The 20,859-nt window shown below is 40.2% G+C and overlaps 5 protein-coding genes across 5 annotated transcripts; all 5 read right to left on the bottom strand.

Annotated features, from left to right (window-relative positions):
* Positions 1 to 3,935: 3,935 nt before the first annotated feature.
* On the bottom strand, positions 3,936 to 7,459 carry LOC310988190 (uncharacterized protein; the record flags this gene model as incomplete). Its single annotated transcript, XM_083974702.1, has 3 exons — positions 3,936 to 4,951; positions 5,878 to 5,935; positions 6,479 to 7,459. 3 exons carry the CDS (start codon positions 7,457 to 7,459, stop codon positions 3,936 to 3,938), a joined length of 2,055 nt encoding a protein of 684 aa, XP_083830828.1.
* A 1,045-nt stretch (positions 7,460 to 8,504) lies between these two features.
* LOC310988189 (P2Y purinoceptor 1-like) lies at positions 8,505 to 9,482 on the bottom strand (the record flags this gene model as incomplete). Its single annotated transcript, XM_083974701.1, has 1 exon — positions 8,505 to 9,482. The coding sequence occupies one exon, from the start codon at positions 9,480 to 9,482 to the stop codon at positions 8,505 to 8,507; it is 978 nt and encodes a 325-aa protein (XP_083830827.1).
* Positions 9,483 to 10,604: 1,122 nt separating this feature from the next.
* Positions 10,605 to 11,630, bottom strand: LOC310988188 (P2Y purinoceptor 1-like; the record flags this gene model as incomplete). The annotated part of the gene is made up of 1 exon (XM_083974700.1): positions 10,605 to 11,630. The coding sequence occupies exon 1, from the start codon at positions 11,595 to 11,597 to the stop codon at positions 10,605 to 10,607; it is 993 nt and encodes a 330-aa protein (XP_083830826.1). The 5' UTR covers positions 11,598 to 11,630.
* Positions 11,631 to 13,049: 1,419 nt separating this feature from the next.
* On the bottom strand, positions 13,050 to 14,115 carry LOC310988187 (P2Y purinoceptor 1-like; the record flags this gene model as incomplete). Its single annotated transcript, XM_083974699.1, has 1 exon — positions 13,050 to 14,115. The coding sequence occupies one exon, from the start codon at positions 14,113 to 14,115 to the stop codon at positions 13,117 to 13,119; it is 999 nt and encodes a 332-aa protein (XP_083830825.1). The 3' UTR covers positions 13,050 to 13,116.
* A 1,264-nt stretch (positions 14,116 to 15,379) lies between these two features.
* LOC310988185 (P2Y purinoceptor 1-like) lies at positions 15,380 to 16,375 on the bottom strand (the record flags this gene model as incomplete). Its single annotated transcript, XM_083974697.1, has 1 exon — positions 15,380 to 16,375. One exon carries the CDS (start codon positions 16,373 to 16,375, stop codon positions 15,380 to 15,382), a length of 996 nt encoding a protein of 331 aa, XP_083830823.1.
* Positions 16,376 to 20,859: the final 4,484 nt, after the last annotated feature.

Below are 20,859 nucleotides of genomic sequence, written 5' to 3'. Positions count from 1 at the left end.
TGGAGTAAATTAACTAAAAAAGCACTAAATAAATATACCATCAGGACAGACAACCTACTGGGAAATATAGAGCTACCCAAGGATGCAATAAGATGTTGTAATATGAATTGTGATAACCCGCAACACGGGGAAGATCTATGTGTTTTTTATGACTCTATTGTGGAGTCACTTGTTACCTCCAGTAGGCCACTTTATAAAATTCAGTCTAAGGTATATAATGTTAAACCAGGCTGGAACGATTATGTGGCAGAGCTTCATGGGGCAGCCAGAAAAGCATTCAAAGCTTGGGTAGATTCAGGAAGAGGCAGACAGGGGCCTTTATTTGAAGAGAAGAAACGTGCTCATGCAAATTTTAAATATGCCCTTCAATTTATTAAAAAACATGAGAAGTCTATGCGATCTGATTCACTGGCTAAGAAGTTGCAAAACAATAGTGTTCATGATTTTTGGAAGGAAGTCAAATGTATAAATAATTGCAAAATGACTTTACCATCGAACATTGAAGGGATCAGTGATTCTGACAAAATATCCCAGATGTGGAGACAACATTACTTTGAATTGTTTAATTGTGTGAGAAGTAATCAATTTGAAGTGGGCACTGCTGATACAGATGTGAACATAGCTATAAATTTAGAAGAGGTACACTCTGCAATTTTAGGATTAGATGATAATAAATCATGTGGAGCTGATAAGATAACTGCTGAACATCTAAAATATGCAAGCAAAAAAATCTGTATTTTACTTGCTATCTGCCTGACAGGTTTACTCAGTCATGGAATCCTGCCTGACTCTATGCTGTCTGTTTTATTAGTGCCTGTAGTTAAAAACAAAGCAGGCAAAATAAACAGTTTGGAGAACTACAGACCAATTGCATTGGCTAGCATATTATCAAAAATTGTGGAGAAAATCCTCCTCAATAGGCTGGAAGAGTACATAATCACAAGTGACAACCAGTTTGGTTTTAAACAGAAACATGGTACTGACATGTGCATTTTTGCTTTGAAAGAAATTTTAGACAAATATAATAGACAGAACTCAACAATATTTATGTGTTTTATAGATGCCTCCAAGGCCTTTGACCGCATCAATCACGAGAAATTGTTTAATAAATTGCGTGTTAGAGGGGTCCCAACATGGATTTTAAGAATTCTTGTGTACTGGTTTGCTCAACAGACTTTTCAGATAAAATGGGGAAATTCTGTGTCAGAACCTTTCCCAGTTAGTAATGGGGTGAGACAGGGTGGTATACTGTCCCCGTTCCTTTTCAATGTATATATGGATGACTTGTCACAGCAACTGAATGTATGTAATACAGGGTGTATGGTTGGCTCTATGTTAATTAATCATCTTATGTATGCTGACGATTTAGTAATGTTTTGCCCATATAGTGCTGGCTTACAACAGTTATTGAAAATATGTTCACAATACGGCCTCGACTTTGACATCAAATACAATGCAACTAAGAGCAACATTATGATTGTCAGAGGTAAAGGTGATAGGAAATTAGTTTTCCCTGAATTCTTTTTATCTGGTTCTGTTCTTAAAGAATGTAATGAAGTGAAATATCTTGGTCATCATATTGTAAACGATATGTCTGATGATAGAGACATAAACAGACAGTGTCGGAGGCTTTACCTGCAGGCCAACATGCTTGCACGGAAGTTCAGTATGTGTACTAGTAATGTCAAGGTAGCGTTATTTAGAGCATACTGTACTCCCCTGTATACTGCACACTTGTGGAGCGTTTACAGTAAAAAAAAAACATGCAGAGACTAAATGTGGCCTACAACGATGGCATGAGGATGCTTTTAAAGCTTCCTCGGTGGTGCAGTGCCAGTGAGATGTTTGTTAATGTTGGAGTGCCAAACTGCTCTGCTGTAATACGCAATCTTATGTATAAATTTATGTGCAGGCTATCAGCCTCTAGAAATGATATCATTTTGTTTCTGTGTGATGGTGAGAAGAGCTCATTAAGGTTCTCCTCAAGACTGTGGAGCCACTGGCGCTCCAGTCTGTATGTGAGGGCTGATGTCTGTCCCTCTGGGACCGTATCTGGTTGATATTGATGGCTATGTTTGTGATCGATGCTTGTTTTACATTAAAGCAGATATCAGCTTCACGGCCGTTTCGGCTAATGCTGCGTTCAAGGCAGGCTTTTGAAACCGTAAGTTACAGCTTCAAGTCACAACTACGACTTGGTAGCGTTCCAGGCAACCCACTCGTGTTTTTACCATCCTGTTGTCTGTGAAAGTTCCCTATAACGGCCACTCGTAACTTCCGACCCGTGAACTCGTACCAGATCGAACTGGTATGACTTCACAGGAAGGAAAAACACAAAGTACGAGTTTCTTTGAACGCACCATGAGTTAGCAGCCCCCGCCCTTGTCAGGCATCAATTGGTCCTCGTGCTACGTCACCACATTCACGCGCATCCCTTGGCTGCACACACAGCCCTTCATGCCGTTCTCTCTCCTCATTGGATAACACTTGTATCCCACAAGGAAAATTTTCTCCTCGGGTTACAGCAGAGCAGAGTGACGGAGAGACTCGTGTTTAGGCTGAAATACTTCATGTAAGTGATTGCTGACGGAAAATAGGACTATTTAGGACTTATATTAACAAAAACATTCCACTGATATCTGCTTTAACTGTTGCCATGTTTTTATTGTCTGTCTTTTATGTATTTTTAGTCCCTATGGACCTCTGATTGTGTCCTTAATAAAGTCTTATTATTATTATTATTATTATACAAATAAAATTGCCTTGCCTTTATTTGTAATTGGTTTGTCAAATGCTAATGATGAATGCACAATTCACTTCACCCTCATACAATCATGGACAACAATTCTGTCCAGTTGAGTTTATGACACACCAAGAAAACGCAGCATGTACATTCAGAAGTTGCAATAAGATTATTGTGATTATCACTTATTTACATCTAGAGATGCTGCATCTACATATGAAGTACTGATATGACTGGTGACACATTGCACACTGTGTACTTCCTGTCCTGAACCAACAGAAGGAATAGACATAGCACTGGACCTCAACCACAGACACTGAGTATCATCTCGTACACATCAAGATTCGTCAAGACTTAATTTGACTTTTTCTGAAAATAGTTACGCAAACACACACATACACACAGGTCAAAATGTACAATTTATTTATTTGTTTATTTTGGGCATGTCAGTTAGATCAATCATCATCACACATCATCTTAGTTTAAATAATATAATACACATGGCCGAAAGGGAAAGCGGGAGAAGCAAAAGCTTATCTAGTCCCGCCCCCATTACCCACAGAATACATTATCTTCATCACACTTTTTTCTTATGACAATTTGACATAACATCACAACATTACAACATCAGGTAGTAATACAGAGCTGCAGTCTAGCTCTAGACTCTCCACTTTTCCGATCCATCCAGGATGTAGCCGGCCAGGAAGGTCCCGTCCGGGCATGAAGGTTCACCAGAAATATATATATATACTTAAAATATAAAGCCAGACGGTAGACAGTCTAAAAAACTGAGCTTTCTGAAATTTAACATTGCTATATTGATATACATCAACTACAAATACATCATCACACGTTTACTTATGTTAGATTTCTTCTGCAGTTTGAGCCACATGGCCCAGAATCAATGATGAACAGCTGATTGAACCACTTGAAGCAGTAGATGTTAAAGTTATTTGTTATGAAAATATCAATACAACCTTAATCAGAATAGCATTTATTGCCAAGTAGTTAATACACCTACAAGGAATTAGACAGGATGTATAATACAAAGAACAAGAAGGAAGTTAGCTAGTTAAATAAGTAAAAAGTACAACAACACAATAACTAACTAAAGAACGTATAGTAAAACAATATGTCCAAAATATTTATAGAGAACTGTGCAGTGTGTACAAGTATGTGCAAGTGGAAATAGTTAAACGCTGTCCTCCTCGGTTTGAGCCACAGGTACAGAATCAGGGTTTGACAGAAACTTCTGAGAGTTCAACATCTGACCAGCTCGTTGGAGCAGCTGTCTGAGCTGAGCAGGAATTTCTTCATCCACATGGAGGTAAACCAGAGGGTTGAGAGCACTGTTCAGACACACAAGGCCACGACTCATCTGGAAAGTGATATAAACTCCATTACCCCAGTAATGGCATATGCCCTGTTTTTTCAGAACTCTTGACCAGAGATTGAGGTTCTTGAATACGTGATAGGGGATGTAACAGACAGAGAAGAGAAGAATCAAGATCAACAACAACTTCAAACTCCTCTGTTTCTGTACCTTGTCAGTTCTTTTCATTGTCCATAGAACTACAGCTGTGTGTCCGTAGCAGCCCAGTGTGATGAGGAATGGGATACAAAACCCAGTCACTGTCCATCCAAGGCTGTATTTCAGGTAATCCTCAGCATAGTTCGTACTAGTGGTTTCGTAGCATGCAGACTTGTTTCCTACCGTCTTAATATGGAACATGTCTGGAAGACTCTGAACAGCCACCAACAGCCAAACCACGATGGAGATAACCACAGAGTGAGTGACAGTTAATCTTCCCATCACTCTAACAGGATGGACAATAGCTAGGTACCTGAACACACTTATACAAGTGAGGAATCCAATGCTGCCATATAAATTCAGGTTGAAGCAGAATCTTGTTATCTTGCAGAATGCTTCTCCAAAGATCCATATACTCTTTGTAATGTACACCACCAAGAGTGGAAGTGTGAGCAGGTACAAAATATCTGCAAGTCCAAGGTTGAGAACGAACACATTGACGATCCTCAGTTTCGTCCAGTTCTGGAACAAAGATTTCAGTCCCCATCCATTCGCCACCAGACCGATGATGAACACTAAGATTAAAACAGGAGGAAGGAATTTGCCTGTAAAGTCAAAGCTGACACGATCACAAGATGTGTTATTCATTGTGTTGTTGACAGCTGTAATAGTTCCTTCTTGTGAGGAGGGTGCAGACCTTTACTACTGACATGAACAGAAATGGGCGACTTCCTGCAACTGAGTTTTGCAGTCTTAAAATATATCCAGGAAATTACGCTGGTAAGCTAGGGTCAGTGCTGATTTGAGAAGCACGAGTCAGGCAGCCACAAAGATAGGCTGATCAAGTGAAGTGATGGTGACCAAGCTCACAGGCAGACAGGCAGGCAGGAAGAAGGAAGAAGAAATCTGTCTGTAAAAGACAAGCTGTTGTCAGGAAAATATGTTTTATTAATTCGGTCTGCAATGAAGCCCTTAACCCTCAGACAAAATAATATCAAAAATGAATTTTTGATGTAACTGAGGCTTCTTGATCAAACTGGATCGAAGGACACATGGCACACAGATGATATCTTCCAATACAGGAAACAACTGATGCTAATCAACCAATATGACATCAGGGACAATCACCATGGTAACTGAAAGTTTCCTTTTTTTGGGGGGGGGGACTTATCATGCGATTTTGTAAATTAAGTTTATTTAGCACCTTCCACAGTTAAAAATAAAAGATTTCTCAACAACATCGTCAGCACTCACATCCCATTAGTGATTTGCAATTGATGCTGCAGGCTCCTCAGTGTTGGTGATGTAAATATAGCAATTTGAGTTTGGTTAGGTCATGTGGGGTTGTGTGAGGAAGTCGTGCAGCAGTGTGTTACCTGCAGGATGTTCAGTTCAGCCCATTACCAGTTCAGAGATGCAGCAGGGAACACTAACAGCACAGCATAGGAAGCAGCACAGGAGAAAAATGTTGTACCAGAGGAAAGTAGAATTACACCAGAAGATAATGCTCTGAAAATATTCTAGAGGAAGCGTGCATTTAAGCAGATTGGATTGTCCCAGTGAACTTCTTTTCAAAGTGTCTGAAATATTTTTTTTCTGCTGCCCCCCTCTACACAGTAGCACATCACCCTGCTGCTGTAACATGCTCGCTGTTGATCAAACTGCACAACAGGAAACACACCACGCAGGACAACCTCACATCTGTTCACACCAAATAAGTTCCTGTGTTTCATGATTCTTATCACCAAACAGCGAGACATCAAGAGCTGTGGTTTATCTTTTGCTGTTTATTTGGAAGATTTAACGGCATCAAGACAAACACAAAGAATGCAACACAAGACGGACTGGTACTTGACAAAGTACACCCCTACCTATGATGAACAGCTGAATGAAACACTTGCAGCAGCAGCAACAGCTGTTAAAGACATTTGTTAATAGTACAGTCTTAATCAGAATAGCATTTATTTCCAAGTAATGATTTCACCTACAAGGAATTGAAAACTATATATAGTACAAAGAAAAGAAGGAAGGGTAGTTAAGTAGTTAGGCTAGCAGTAGTGGTTAAGAGTGTAAAAGTCCAACATTACAATAAGAACTAACCATAAATAAAGACAAAATAAAGAAGGTATAGTAAAACAATGTCAACAATATTTATGGAGAACTCTGCAGTATGTACAAATATGTGCAAGTGGAAATAGTTAAACTCTGTCCTCCTCTGTTTGAGCCACAGGTACAGAATCATGATTTGACAGAAACTTCAAAAACATCTGACCAGCTCGTTGGAGCAGCTGTCTGAGCTGAGCAGGAATTTCTTCATCCACATGGAGGTAAACCAGAGGGTTGAGAGCACTGTTCAGACACACAAGGCCACGACTCATCTGGAAAGTGATATAAACTCCATTACCCCAGTAATGGCATATGCCCTGTTTTTTCAGAACTCTTGACCAGAGATTGAGGTTCTTGAATACGTGATAGGGGATGTAACAGACAGAGAAGAGAAGAATCACAATCAACAATAACTTCAAACTCCTCTGTTTCTGTACCTTGTCAATTCTTTTCATTGTCCATAGAACTACAGCTGTGTGTCCGTAGCAGCCCAGAGTGATGAGGAATGGGATACAAAACCCAGTCACTGTCCATCCAAGGCTGTATTTCAGGTAATCCTCAACATAGATTTTACTGGTGGTCTCGTAGCATTTTTCAGGCTTGTGTATAAATGTCTTTTTGTAGAACATGTCTGGAAGACTTTGAACAGCCACCGACAACCAAACCACGATGGAGATAACCACAGAGTGAGTGACAGTTAATCTTCCCACCACTCTAACAGGATGGACAATAGCCAGGTACCTGTAAACACTTATACAAGTGAGGAATCCAATGCTGCCATATAAATTCAGGTTGAAGCAGAATCTTGTTATCTTGCAGAATGCATCTCCAAAGATCCACGTACTCTTCTTAAAGTAGTACACCACCAGGAACGGGAGTGTGAGCAGGTACAAAATATCTGCAAGTCCAAGGTTGAGAACAAACACGTTGACGATCTTCAGTTTCTTCCAGTTCTGGAACAAAGATTTCAGTCCCAATCCATTCGCCACCAGGCCGATGATGAACACTAGAAGGTAAACAGGAGGAAGAAATTTTCCTGTAAAGCCAAAGCTGACACGAGGACAAGATGTGTTATTCATTGTGTTGTTGACAGCTCTAAGTGCAGTTTCTTCTTGTGGAGAGGATGCATACCTTTACTACTGACAGGAACAGAGATGGTTGACTCTGACAAGACTTCCCCTTAAGAGCTGCATCTGAGTTTTTGCATCTTAATGTGAATCCAGGAAATGACCTAGGTAAGCTGGGGTCCCGGCTGATTTAAGAAGCATGAGTATGGCAGACACACAGACCGGCTGGTTAAGTGACGTCACGAAGACCAGGCTCAGGTAGACAGGTAGGTAACAGACAGCAGGTAGCAAGTAGAAGCAAGGAATGTGTCTGTAATGGCAGTCCTGATGTGAGGAAGAGATATTTCATTAATTCTAAGTCTGAAATAAAGCTTATCCCTCAGACAGAATTATATCAAGAGAGAATGTTTGATGTAACTGAGGCTTCCTGATCTAACTGGGTCAGAGGGCATATGGTCCATGTGTTCATAAAACTATTGAATACTTCAGTAAGTCACACGATCGCAGCCAAAATGACGCATTTTATCTTCCCGTACAGGAAACAACTGATGCTAATCAATCAATATAAGAACAGTGTTTCCCCTACAATTGTACAGGCCTGGCGGGCTGCCAGGCTAACGAGAGCCCCCACCAGGCCAGACAGCGAGACATCATGAGCTGTGGTTTATCTTTTTCTGTTTATTTGGAAGATTTAACAGCACCAAGACAAACACAAAGAATGCAACACAAGACAGATACTTGACAAAGTACACCACTACCTATGATGAACAGCTGAATGAAACACTTGGAGCAGCAGCTGTTAAAGCTATTTGTTATGAAAATATCAATACGCCCATTTTAATCAGAATCTGAACAACATTCATTTCCAAGTAGTTATTACACCTGCAAGGAATATAACATGACGTATAGTACAAAGAAAAGAAGGTAGGGTGGATAAATAAGTAAACGCATAAAAATATAATAAAATAAAGACAAAATAAAGAAGGTAATAGAAAAACAATATGTCCACAATATTTTTAGAGACCTGAACAGTACAAGTATGTGCAAGTGGAAATAGTTAAACTCCGTCCTCCTCGGATTGAACCACGGGTACAGAGTCATGATTTGACAGAAACCTCTGACAGTTAAACATCTGGCCAGCTCGTTGGAGCAGCTGTCTGAGCTGAGCAGGAGTTACTTCAGTCACATGGAGGTAAACCAGAGGGTTGAGAGCACTGTTCAGACACACAAGGCCACGACTTATCTGATGAGCTATGTAAACTCCATGAGACCCTTCACGGCATATTCTCTGTTTTTTCAGAACTCTTGACCAGAGGGTGAAGTTCTTGAATACATGATAGGGGATGTAACAGACAGAGAAGAGAATAATCAAGATGAACAACAACTTCAGACTTCTTTGTCTCAGTTCCTTGTGAATACTATTTTTTCGGCAGAGAACGACAATCACATGTCCGTAGCAGCCCAGAGTGATGAGCAACGGGATACAAAACCCAGTCACTGTCCATCCAAGGCTGTATTTCAGGTAATCCTCAAGGTAGTCTTCAGTGGTGGTATGGTAGCATTTTGAAAACTTTCCTCTTTGCTTGGTTTCTGGAAGACTTTGAACAGCCACCAACAGCCAAACCACGATGGAGATAACCACAGAGTGAGTGACAGTTAATCTTCCCATCACTCTTACAGGATGAACAATAGCCAGGTACCTGAACACACTTATACAAGTGAGGAATCCAATGCTGCCATATAAATTCAGGATGAAGCAGAATCTTGTTATCTTGCAGAATGCATCTCCAAAGATCCACGTACTCCTCTTATAGTAGTACACCACCAAGAACGGGAGCGTGAGCAGGTACAAAATATCTGCAAGTCCGAGGTTGAGAACAAATACGTTGACAATCTTCAGTTTCGTCCAGTTCTGGAACAAAGTCTTCAGTCCCCATCCATTAGCCACCAGACCAACGAAGAATACCAGGAGGTAAACAGAAGGAAGGAATTTGTGCTCATAGCCAATGCTGATTCCAGGACAGGTTTTATTCATTCTGACTTCTAAAAATATGTTTGTGTAAACTGTTTCCTCTGTGACTTTCTTTTGAAGACAATTTCCTGTCTGAATGTCTATCAACCACTACTCAATATCTCATTTCATTCAGGTTAGGGTGTGTGGTTTGCTGCCTTGAACCTTTTCTTAAACATGCAAAGGCAGCAACATAAGTGATCCCTCAGATTTCAGATTTATTTATTTAAAAAAAAAAATGGGAACAGTACATATTGATGAACATTGACATATAAATATGTGGGGTTGTAGCCAAGTGGCTAATTTCCATCCCCAGTCCCATTGGCAGGTTGATGTTAGACATAAAAAACAATGACCCTCAACATACAACATAGGCTACTGATCTGTTTGAAAATACTGCTGTTTTCTTTTTTTAATGCTTTATCTTTTTTTATTTCAAGCTAGAAAAACAGTCTTAAAGCAACTCTTAACTACTTTCTGGCATTTTCACACAGCACAAAAATTTGAAAATCAACAACCACCTCCACCTCCCTCCAAAATCCCACCCACCTCTTCTCCTTACTCATCGCATTTTCGGCAACCTTTCCAGTGTGTTTATCGCATCATGTTCATATCACAATGACTATGATAATGTGATTAATCAGTCAGTCCTAATTTGTACAAACATTCACTCTCGGAGGCGTTATCATGATGACCTAAGTGACCACATTGTACAGAATAGTGATGTTATGACAACCTCACATAAGCTCCAGTATTTAATGATTCTTATCACCGAACAGCGAGACACGAGCTGTGGGTTATCTGATTATACTGTTTATTTGGAGGATTTCAAAGATTCAAGACAAACACAAAAACTGCAAAACAAGCCAGACTGAGAATTTCATTGACAATGTCGACTACTAACTATGATGAACAGCTGACTGAAACACGACAGCAGCTATAAAAGCTATTTATTATGGAAATATTAATACTTCAATTTTAATTTTAACATAAGGTCTAGTACAAAGAAATTAAGGAAGGATAGTTTAATAACTAAAAGTACAAAAACGCTATAACAACTAACTACAAATGAAGAAAAAAAGAAGGTATAATAAAATAATGTCCACAATATGTGTAGAGAACTGTACAGTATGTAAGTGGAAATGGTTAAACTCCGTCCTCCTCAGTTTGAGCCACAGGTACAGAGTCATGATTTGACAGAAACTTCTGACAGTTAAACATCTGGCCAGCTCGTTGGAGCAGCTGTCTGAGCTGAGCAGGAGTTACTTCAGTCACATGGAGGTAAACCAGAGGGTTGAGAGCACTGTTCAGACACACAAGGCCACGACTTATCTGATGAGCTATGTGAACTCCATGAGACCCTTCACGGCATATTCTCTGTTTTTTCAGAGCTCTTGACCAGAGGGTGAAGTTCTTGAATACATGATAGGGGATGTAACAGACAGAGAAGAGAATAATCAAGATGAACAACAACTTCAGACTTCTTTGTCTCAGTTCCTTGTGAATAGTATTTTTCCGGCAGAGAACGACAATCACATGTCCGTAGCAGCCCAGAGTGATGAGCAACGGGATACAAAACCCAGTCACTGTCCATCCAAGGCTGTATTTCAGGTAATCCTCAACATAGTCATCAGTGGTGGTATGGTAGCATTTTGAAAACTTTCCTCTTCGCTTGATTTTGGGGTAGAACATGTCTGGAAGACTCTGAACAGCCACCGACAACCAAACCACGATGGAGATAACCACAGAGTGAGTGACAGTGATTCTTCCATTTACTCTCATTGGATGAACAATAGCCAGGTACCTGTAAACACTTATACAAGTGAGGAATCCAATGCTGCCATATAAATTCAGGTTGAAGCAGAATCTTGTTATCTTGCAGAATGCATCTCCAAAGATCCACGTACTCTTCTTATAGTAGTACACCACCAGGAACGGGAGCGTGGGCAGATACAAAATATTTGCAAGTCCAAGGTTGAGAACAAACACGTTGACGATCCCCAGTTTCTTCCAGTTCTGCTGCAAAGTCTTCAGTCCCCATCCATTAGCCACCAGACCAACGATAAGAACCAGCAGGTAAACAGAAGGAAGGAATTTATGCTCAAAGCCAATGCTGATTCTATGACAGGTGATATTCATTCTGTCTTCTGAAAAGATGTTCGTGTAAACTGTTTCCTCTGTGAATGATCTGGCATGTGAGACGTAAAGAAGAACATAGCCTCATATTTGTTCAATTTCCTGTTTGAAACTGTGCCACCCTAAATGCACTGAGGTTACACTGTAGTCCACCTCTACACGTGCATTTTCTTACTTGTGCACAACCACCACTCTTTCTCACAACTGTTTTAGGGAGTGTGGTTTGCTGTTTTGTACCTTTTGTTATTCATATTTTTTGCCTTTAAAGCCGACGTTATAACAGATTTGCTCCATTGCACCTCACCAAGAAATGCAAAATTCACTCATCTGTACTGTTTGTGTCAATTCAGCTCAGTTGGAAAGCAGCTAATGGGAAGGTAAGAGTCTCCCTCTGGTGGCAGAGCCACTTCAGAGAGAAAACACTCTCCAGGCCTCTCTGATCATAGACCTATTTAGACCTACATCATGTTCCAGGCCAACATAAGTAATTCATAAATATATTCCTTATTGCAAAAGAGAAAAACATAGGTGAAAATCCTGGAAACAAGTCAATTATTGAAGCTTTAGCAAGTCCAAAGTTTTTCACATGTGTGACAGTGAAACATGGTTTTCTTTCTGTGAATGATCTTGAAGCATGTGAGAGAAATGATGAGACCAGTTTGGGTGTTTGTCAGTTCTAAAACCAAACAGATGTGGTCTCTAAATGCAGCAGTGAAGTACTACACTAATATTCTGATGTGTAGCTTCAGTGAGGTGTATTTGCTAAAGAACTAGGTGATGAGCACAAATTTTAATAATGGTATTTGACCACCAATGGTCCATACTGAAATATCTCAAGAACTGTAGATGCATTGCCATTAACTTTTCTCCTGACCAACTTGGTCCTCAGATAATACCATGACTTTTTATCTAGAATCAACAGAAGGACAGCGTTTTCACAAATCCTGTGAAAGATCTCAACAGCTGGATGGATTTGGACAATATTTGGACAAACATTCATGATTTTCAGAGTATCCTGATGACTTAAGTGCCTACAGTACACTGTACCAAATAGTAATGCATGAAAACCTCACATCTCTTCACACCAAATAAACTGCTGTACAACCTGATTCTTTTCACCAGTGAGACTTCATGAGCTGTGGTTTTTCTCTTACCGCTTATCTAAAAGATTTAACAGCATCAAGACAAACACAGAAATTGCACACAAAAAAAAGACGCACTGAGCATTTCATTGACACTGTCGACCACTAAATATGATGAACAGCTGATTGAAACACTTGTAGCAGTAGCTGTTAATGCTATTTGTTATGAAAATATCAATACTACAATCTTAATCAAAGTAGAATTTATTGCCAAGGAATTAGATATCATGTATTAAAGACCAAGAAGGAAGGCTAGTTTAATACGTAAAAAGTAGGAATACAATAACTAACTATAGAGACAAAATAAAGAAGGTATACTAAAACAATATCCACAAATAGAGAACAGTGCACTATGTACAAGTATGTGCAAGTAGAAATTGTTAAACTCTGTCCACCTCAGTTTGAGCCACAGGTACAGAGTCATGATTTGACAGAAACTTCTGACAGTTAAACATCTGGCCAGCTCGTTGGAGCAGCTGTCTGAGCTGAGCAGGAGTTACTTCAGTCGCATGGAGGTAAACCAGAGGGTTGAGAGCACTGTTCAGACACACAAGGCCACGACTTATCTGATGAGCTATGTAAACTCCATGAGACCCTTCACGGCATATTCTCTGTTTTTTCAGAACTCTTGACCAGAGGGTGAAGTTCTTGAATACATGATAGGGGATGTAACAGACAGAGAAGAGAAGAATCAAGATGAACAACAACCTCAGACTTCTTTGTCTCAGTTCCTTGTGAATAGTATTTTTCCGGCAGAGAACGACAATCACATGTCCGTAGCAGCCCAGAGTGATGAGCAACGGGATACAAAACCCAGTCACTGTCCATCCAAGGCTGTATTTCAGGTAATCCTCAAGGTAGTCTTCAGTGGTGGTATGGTAGCATTTTGAAACGTTAAACTTTCCTCTTTGCCTGGTTTTGGGGTAGAACATGTCTGGAAGACTCTGAACAGCCACAGACAACCAAACCACGATGGAGATAACCACAGAGTGAGTGACAGTGATTCTTCCATTTACTCTCATTGGATGAACAATAGCCAGGTACCTGTAAACACTTATACAAGTGAGGAATCCAATGCTGCCATATAAATTCAGGTTGAAGCAGAATCTTGTTATCTTGCAGAATGCATCTCCAAAGATCCACGTACTCTTCTTATAGTAGTACACCACCAGGAACGGGAGCGTGGGCAGATACAAAATATTTGCAAGTCCAAGGTTGAGAACAAACATGTTGACGATCCCCAGTTTCTTCCAGTTCTGCAGCAAAGTCTTCAGTCCCCATCCATTAGCCAACAGACCAACGATAAGAACCAGCAGGTAAACAGAAGGAAGGAATTTATGCTCAAAGCCAATGCTGATTCTATGACAGGTGACATTCATTCTGTCTTCTGAAAAGATGTTCGTGTAAACTGTTTCCTCTGTGAATGATCTGGCATATGAGACGTAAAGAAGAACATAGCTGGGTATTTGTGCAAAGACGATTTCCTGTTTGAAACTGGGTCGCACTTAACTCAGAATTGAGGTTACACTGTAGTCCACCTCTATACAGTACGTGCATATTCTTACTTGTGCACAACCACCACTCTTTCTCACAACTGGTTTAGGGAGTGTGGTTTACTGTTTTGTACCTCTTGTTATTCATATTTTTTACTTTTAAACTCAACATTATAACAGATTTGCTCCATTGCACCTCACCAAGAAATGCAAAATTCACTCATCTGTACTGTTTGTGTCAATTCAGCTCAGTTGGAAAGCAGCTAATGGGAAGGTAAGAGTCTCCCTCTGGTGGCAGAGCCACTTCAGAGAGAAAACACTCTCCAGGCCTCTGTGATCATAGACCTATTTAGACCTACATCATGTTCCAGGCCAACATAAGTAATTCATAAATATATTCCTTATTGCAAAAGAGAAAAACATAGGTGAAAATCCTGGAAACAAGTGAATTATTGAAGCTTTAGCAAGTCCAAAGTTTTTCACATGTGTGACAGTGAAACATGGTTTTCTTTCTGACCTTGATGCATGTGAGAGAAATGAGAACACCAGTTTGGGTGTTTGTCAGTGCTAAAACCAAACAGATGTGGTCTCTAAATGCAGCAGTGAAGTACTACACTAATATTCTGATGTGTAGGTGATGTGTTAGTGAGGTGTATCTGGTGAGACAACTATGAGCAAAAATTTTAATGATGGTATTTGACCACTAATGGTCCAGACTGAACTATCTCAAGAACTATTAGATGCATTGCCATAAACTTTTCTCCTGACCATCTTGGTCCTCAGATAATACCATTACTTTTTTAAAAATCTAGAATCAACAGCAGGGTTTCCCGCAGCGCTTTCCTGTTAAGGCGGCCGCCTTAACAACAAAGAGCTGCCGCCTAAACTAACGTCTTAAAAAAAAATTGTAGTCGATCGATCCACTACAATCTTAATCAGAATAGCATTTATTGCCAAGTATTAATTACACCTAGAAGGAATTAGACGTGATGTATAATACAAAGAACAAGAAGGACGTTAGCTAGTTAAATAAGTAAAAAGTATAACAATACAATAACTAACTAAAGAGACAAAATAAAGAAGGTATGGTAAAACAACAATATTTATGGAGAACAGTGCAGTATGTACAAGTATGTGCAAGTAGAAATAGTTAAACTCTGTCCTCAGTTTGAGCCACAGGTACAGAGTCATGATTTGACAGAAACTTCTGACAGTTAAACATCTGGCTAGCTCGTTGGAGCAGCTGTCTGAGCAGAGCAGGAGTTACTTCAGTCACATGGAGGTAAACCAGAGGGTTGAGAGCACTGTTCAGACACACAAGGCCACGACTTATCTGATGAGCTATGAAAACTCCATGAGACCCTTCACGGCATATTCTCTGTTTTTTCAGAACTCTTAACCAGATGGTGAAGTTCTTGAATACATGATAGGGGATGTAACAGACAGAAAAGAGAAGAATCAAGATCAACAACAACTTCAGACTTCTTTGTCTTAGTTCCTTGTGAATAGTATTTTTCCGGCAGAGAACGACAATCACATGTCCGTAGCAGCCCAGAGTGATGAGCAACGGGATACAAAACCCAGTCACTGTCCATCCAAGGCTGTATTTCAGGTAATCCTCAACGTAGTCTTCAGTGGTGGTATGGTAGCATTTTGAAACATTAAAATTTTCTCTTTGCCTGGTTTTGGGGTAGAACATGTCTGGAAGACTCTGAACAGCCACCGACAACCAAACCACGATGGAGATAACCACAGAGCGAGTGACAGTTAATCTTCCCATCATTCTAACAGGATGGACAATAGCCAGGTACCTGAACACACTTATACAAGTGAGGAATCCAATGCTGCCATATAAATTCAGGTTGAAGCAGAATCTTGTTATCTTGCAGAATGCATCTCCAAAGATCCACGTACTCTTCTTATAGTAGTACACCACCAGGAACGGGAGCGTGGGCAGATACAAAATATTTGCAAATCCAAGGTTGAGAACAAACACGTTGATGATCTTAATTTTCTTCCAGTTCTTCAGCAAAGTCTTCAGTCCCCATCCATTAGCCACCAGACCAACGATAAGAACCAGCAGGTAAACAGAAGGAAGGAATTTATGCTCATAGCCAATGCTGATTCTATGACAGGTGATATTCATTCTGTCTTCTGAAAAGATGTTCGTAGAAACAGTTTCCTCTGTGAATGATCTGGCATATGAGACGTAAAGAAGAACACAACCTGATATTTGTTCAAAGTCAATTTCCTTTTTGAAACTGTGTTGCTCTGAATGCAGAACTGAGGTCCACCTCTATACGTGCATTATCTTACTTGTGCACAACCACCACTCTTTCTCACAACTGGTTTAGGGAGTGTGGTTTACTGTTTTGTACATTTTGTTATTCTTATGTTTTGCATTTAAACTGGACATTTTTACAGATTTGCTTTAATGCACCTCACCAAGAGATACACAATTCATTCGGTCAGTTCAGCTCAGTTGGAAAGCAGCAAATGGGAAGGTAAGAGTCTCCCTCTGGTGGCAGAGCCACTTCAGAGAGAAAACACTCTTCAGGCCTCTCTGATCATAGACCTATTTTTTAATTGTTTTTGGCAGGTCTACATCATGTTCCAGGCCAACATAAGTAATTCATAAATATATTCCTTATTGCAAAAGAGAAAAACATAGGTGAAAATCCTGGAAACAAGTGAATTATTGAAGCTTTAGCAAGTCCAAAGTTTTTCACATGTGTGACAGTGAAACATGGTTTTCTTTCTGACCTTGATGCATGTGAGAGAAATGAGAACACCAGTTTGGGTGTTTGTCAGTGCTAAAACCAAACAGATGTGGTCTCTAAATGCAGCAGTGAAGTACTACACTAACATTTTGATGTGTAGGTGATGTGTTAGTGAGGTGTATCTGGTGAGACAACTATGAGCAAAAATTTTAATGATGGTATTTGACCACTAATGGTCCAGACTGAACTATCTCAAGAACTATTAGATGCACTGTCATTACATTTCCTCCTGACATTCATGGTCCTCAGATAATAATACCATCACTTTTTATCTAGCATCAACAGTAAGAGTTTTCACAAATCCTGTGAAAGATGTCAGTAGCAGGATGGATTTGGACAATATTTTGTAGCATTCTTTATTCTCAGAGACTGTATGGTTAGGGTTAGGAGTAGGACTATAGAAGACTTAACTAATCAGGACAAAAGTGGTTTATAAACATTTTAATTCATTTCTACTTTAGGGCAGTAGAGCAAGCTATATTCAGTAGTGATGCATAACCACTAAACTGTAATGGCAGACATTTTAACACATTTTAACTAACAATTGCCCACAAGATGAGTGTAAAAGTTGGAATTCTGATCAGACTTAAATTACTGTTTTATGTTGTATGGCAGGATTGATAATGGAAAGACTGATAATTATGTCCATAATGATGATTACATGATGATATATGTTTAACTGTATTTGTTCCTGTATTTTCCTGTTTCACACATCAGTATTAAAAGTCACAGTGTGTCATCGTTAATTTAATGAGGCAAATTAGAGTAATGTGGAAATTATGTTTAGTTTGAAAATGTTTAATGACAGGAATGTCTTCTATTTGGTTTAAATAAATTAAAATCTTTATAAGTATTTATTTAGTTGATTTGATTGATGTCTTGATCTGCTACAGTAGGTGATGATTGTTTTTGTCTGGCAGGAGAATCTAAGTTGGATTATGATTGTTTTGATGACTTTCATGCCTGTTTTCTGATGTTGTAGATACAAATACTAGTATGTTATTGACAGATGCAACTGTTTGAAGTCAGAATATTAATATGTGCAAGTGAAGTATTCAGGTTTGGCCTGGGTGGATTCTCCTGGTGAATTTACAGCCACCGTTAACGTCAGACTGCAGCCTCCTCTCTGTACCGATACGTGACCCTGACAGTGCAACATCCTCTTAGGCGCTGCGCCTCATCACTGCCACTAGATGTCGCACTGAACCAGCAGCATCTCACACCAAAACAACCGCTTCCATGGCCACAGCATCCAGCCACAGTCTTCCCTCCATTCACCTCCCAGACACAGTCAGCAGTGGTATGAAGCTCAGAGAAACACAACAGCAGCAGCAGCAACAGCAGCAGCAACAACAACAACAACTCCTATGGGACGGGGTCCGTTTCACAGAGCAGGTTTAGTGAAAACTCTGAGTCTGTTAACCCAGAAACTCTGGGTTTCCTGTCTCAGAGTAGATCAACTCAGAGTTCAGGATTAGACTCAGAGTTTGTTGAACCTTTGTGAAACGGACCTGAGATGGAAATGAGCCGTACAGCTACAATCTCTTTTAAATGTTCATTAATAGCCTATGCATTGTCCCATTTCTTAAATAAATAAACTTGAAACTTGAAGAACAACAACACAGTAACAACACCACCCCCACCAACAACAGCAAACAACAACAACAACAACAACACCTATAGGACCTAGAGCCGTACAGCTACAATCTCACTTTTTTTTTTAATATTCATTACGTAATATGCATTGTCCCATTTCTTAAAGCAGAAGTAAGCGATCCGGTCGTTTTGGCTAATGCTGCGTTCCAGGCAGGCTTTTGAAACCGTAAATTACAGCTTCAAGTCACAACTTACGACTTTGTAGCGTTCCAGGCAACCCACTCGTGTTTTTCCGACCTGTTTTACCTGTGAAAGTCACTACAACGGCCACTCGTAACTTCTGACCCGTGAACTCGTACCAGATCAAACTGGTACGACTTCACAGGTCGGAAAAACACGAGTTACAAGTTGCCTTGAACGCACCATAACTTCTTGTCAGCCGATGGAGTTAGCAGCCCCCGCCCTCGTCATGGATCTATTGGTCCTCGTCCCTACGTCACCACATTCAGGCGCATCCCTTGGTTGCACACACAGAGAGGACTGCCCCTTTATGCCGTTCTCTCTCCTCATTGGATAAAGGTTGTAGGATACAAGGAAAGTTTTCTCCTGGGCTCAGAGCAGAGCAGAGTGACTGACAGACCCGTGTTTCAGACCAAACACTCTATAGAAGTGATTGCTGTCGGAAGATACAACTATTTAAGACTTATATTAACACAAAAATATTGCTTACTTCTGCTTTAAATAAATAAACTTCAACAACAACACAGCAACACCCCCACCCCAACCAACAACAGCAACAACAACAACACAGCAATAACAACAGCTCAATAACACCACAGTGACAACACAAGACCAAACAAACAGCTCAGCCTCCCCGTTAGCACTAGCTGCTAGATAGCCTAGCACTGCCATGATGTGCTAACCATAACAGTTAGCCAGGTAGTAACCATAGCAACATTAGCCGCAGAGCTAGCAGCTGTTGGCTAACGTTACTGTCGCTAATGGCAACAGACATGTTACACGGTGTATTTCTATGTAATAACTTACTGAGGGAGGAGGGGGAGGCTGAGGGAGGCTGGGGGAGGCTGGGGGGTCAGACTGGAGCTCCTGGGCCGCCTGTAGTCCGCTCCGTCCGGGCAGAAGCTCTGGAAACCTCTCGGTGTTTAGAAGCTCCACAAGCCGGAGCTCCACCTTCCTCTGGTCTCATCTCGGTCTTCATCTGAGGACTCTCTCTTCTTTTCTTTTTTTCCATTATCATCCTGTCTTTAGTGGAGGAATGTGCAAGATAACCAATCACATGGATGCAGCTGCTGCCTGTCCTGCACTGAGCCATTTCACCTTCTTCTCCTCTTTTTGTTGTTTTTTTGGCGGGCAGCAACCATGGATGTATTATATGCAACAGGTGCATTGCTGCCACCCTGCGTCCGCCATTTTACCTGTGCGCGGTCTGTCTGTTTTTTTTTTCAAAAGCTTTATTGACTCAGTATATTGCAATTTAAATCAATGCAACAGCGCCGCCAGGGGGCTACAACAATACGGAGGCAAGCTTTCGTACAAAAACGTTGTAAAGAGTGGCTAACATAAATTCAATGTCTTGACAGCTTTCATAGATAGATAGATAGATAGATAGATAGATAGATAGATAGATAGATAGATAGATTTTTTAAAAATAGTTTTATTATATTGTTTGACTTCATTTTCAAAGATGAGAAAGAGTGGTTTTTGATTTGTGTAACACATGCCATTTGGCTAAATGTAGCTTATAATAAGATTGACGATATAGAATTGTTCTTCTTTTGCAGATGGATTGTCAGTGAAGCCAGACAATAGGCCTATATGTTCAAAGCCCAGGGAAAAATGAGGTTCAATCGACAAAGAAAGAAATCAGGTTGCAAATATCTTCCCATAATTTGGTGGAGAAAGGGGCGGTCTGTCTTTACAGGTGGGAAGGGATGGTTAAGGAGGGACTCAGGTGCACTAACACCCGCACACCTCCGCCCAGGATGCCAAAAGAAAATAGGTCTTCCTTATTCAGATTTCAGAACTTTATTGTCATTTTACAGAAGTGCAGGAGTGCAAAGTGCAGGGCATTGGAAGCAAAAAGTGCATATAAAAACATAAAAACATAGGCTACAACCTACATAAAACAAACATGCACACAACTGTTTCACATCATAAAAAAGAGATCCTTAGCCTACTATAAAATATTGCACTGTGGTGGTAAAATCTGTGGCAATAAATAAATACTTTTTGG

Source organism: Trachurus trachurus (genome assembly GCF_905171665.1).
Source record: "Trachurus trachurus genome assembly, chromosome: 7".
In the NCBI taxonomy this organism is placed as follows: Eukaryota; Metazoa; Chordata; class Actinopteri; order Carangiformes; family Carangidae; genus Trachurus; species Trachurus trachurus.
Note: the sequence above shows the minus strand (reverse complement) of the source record. Positions and strands in the feature narration are given on the sequence as shown.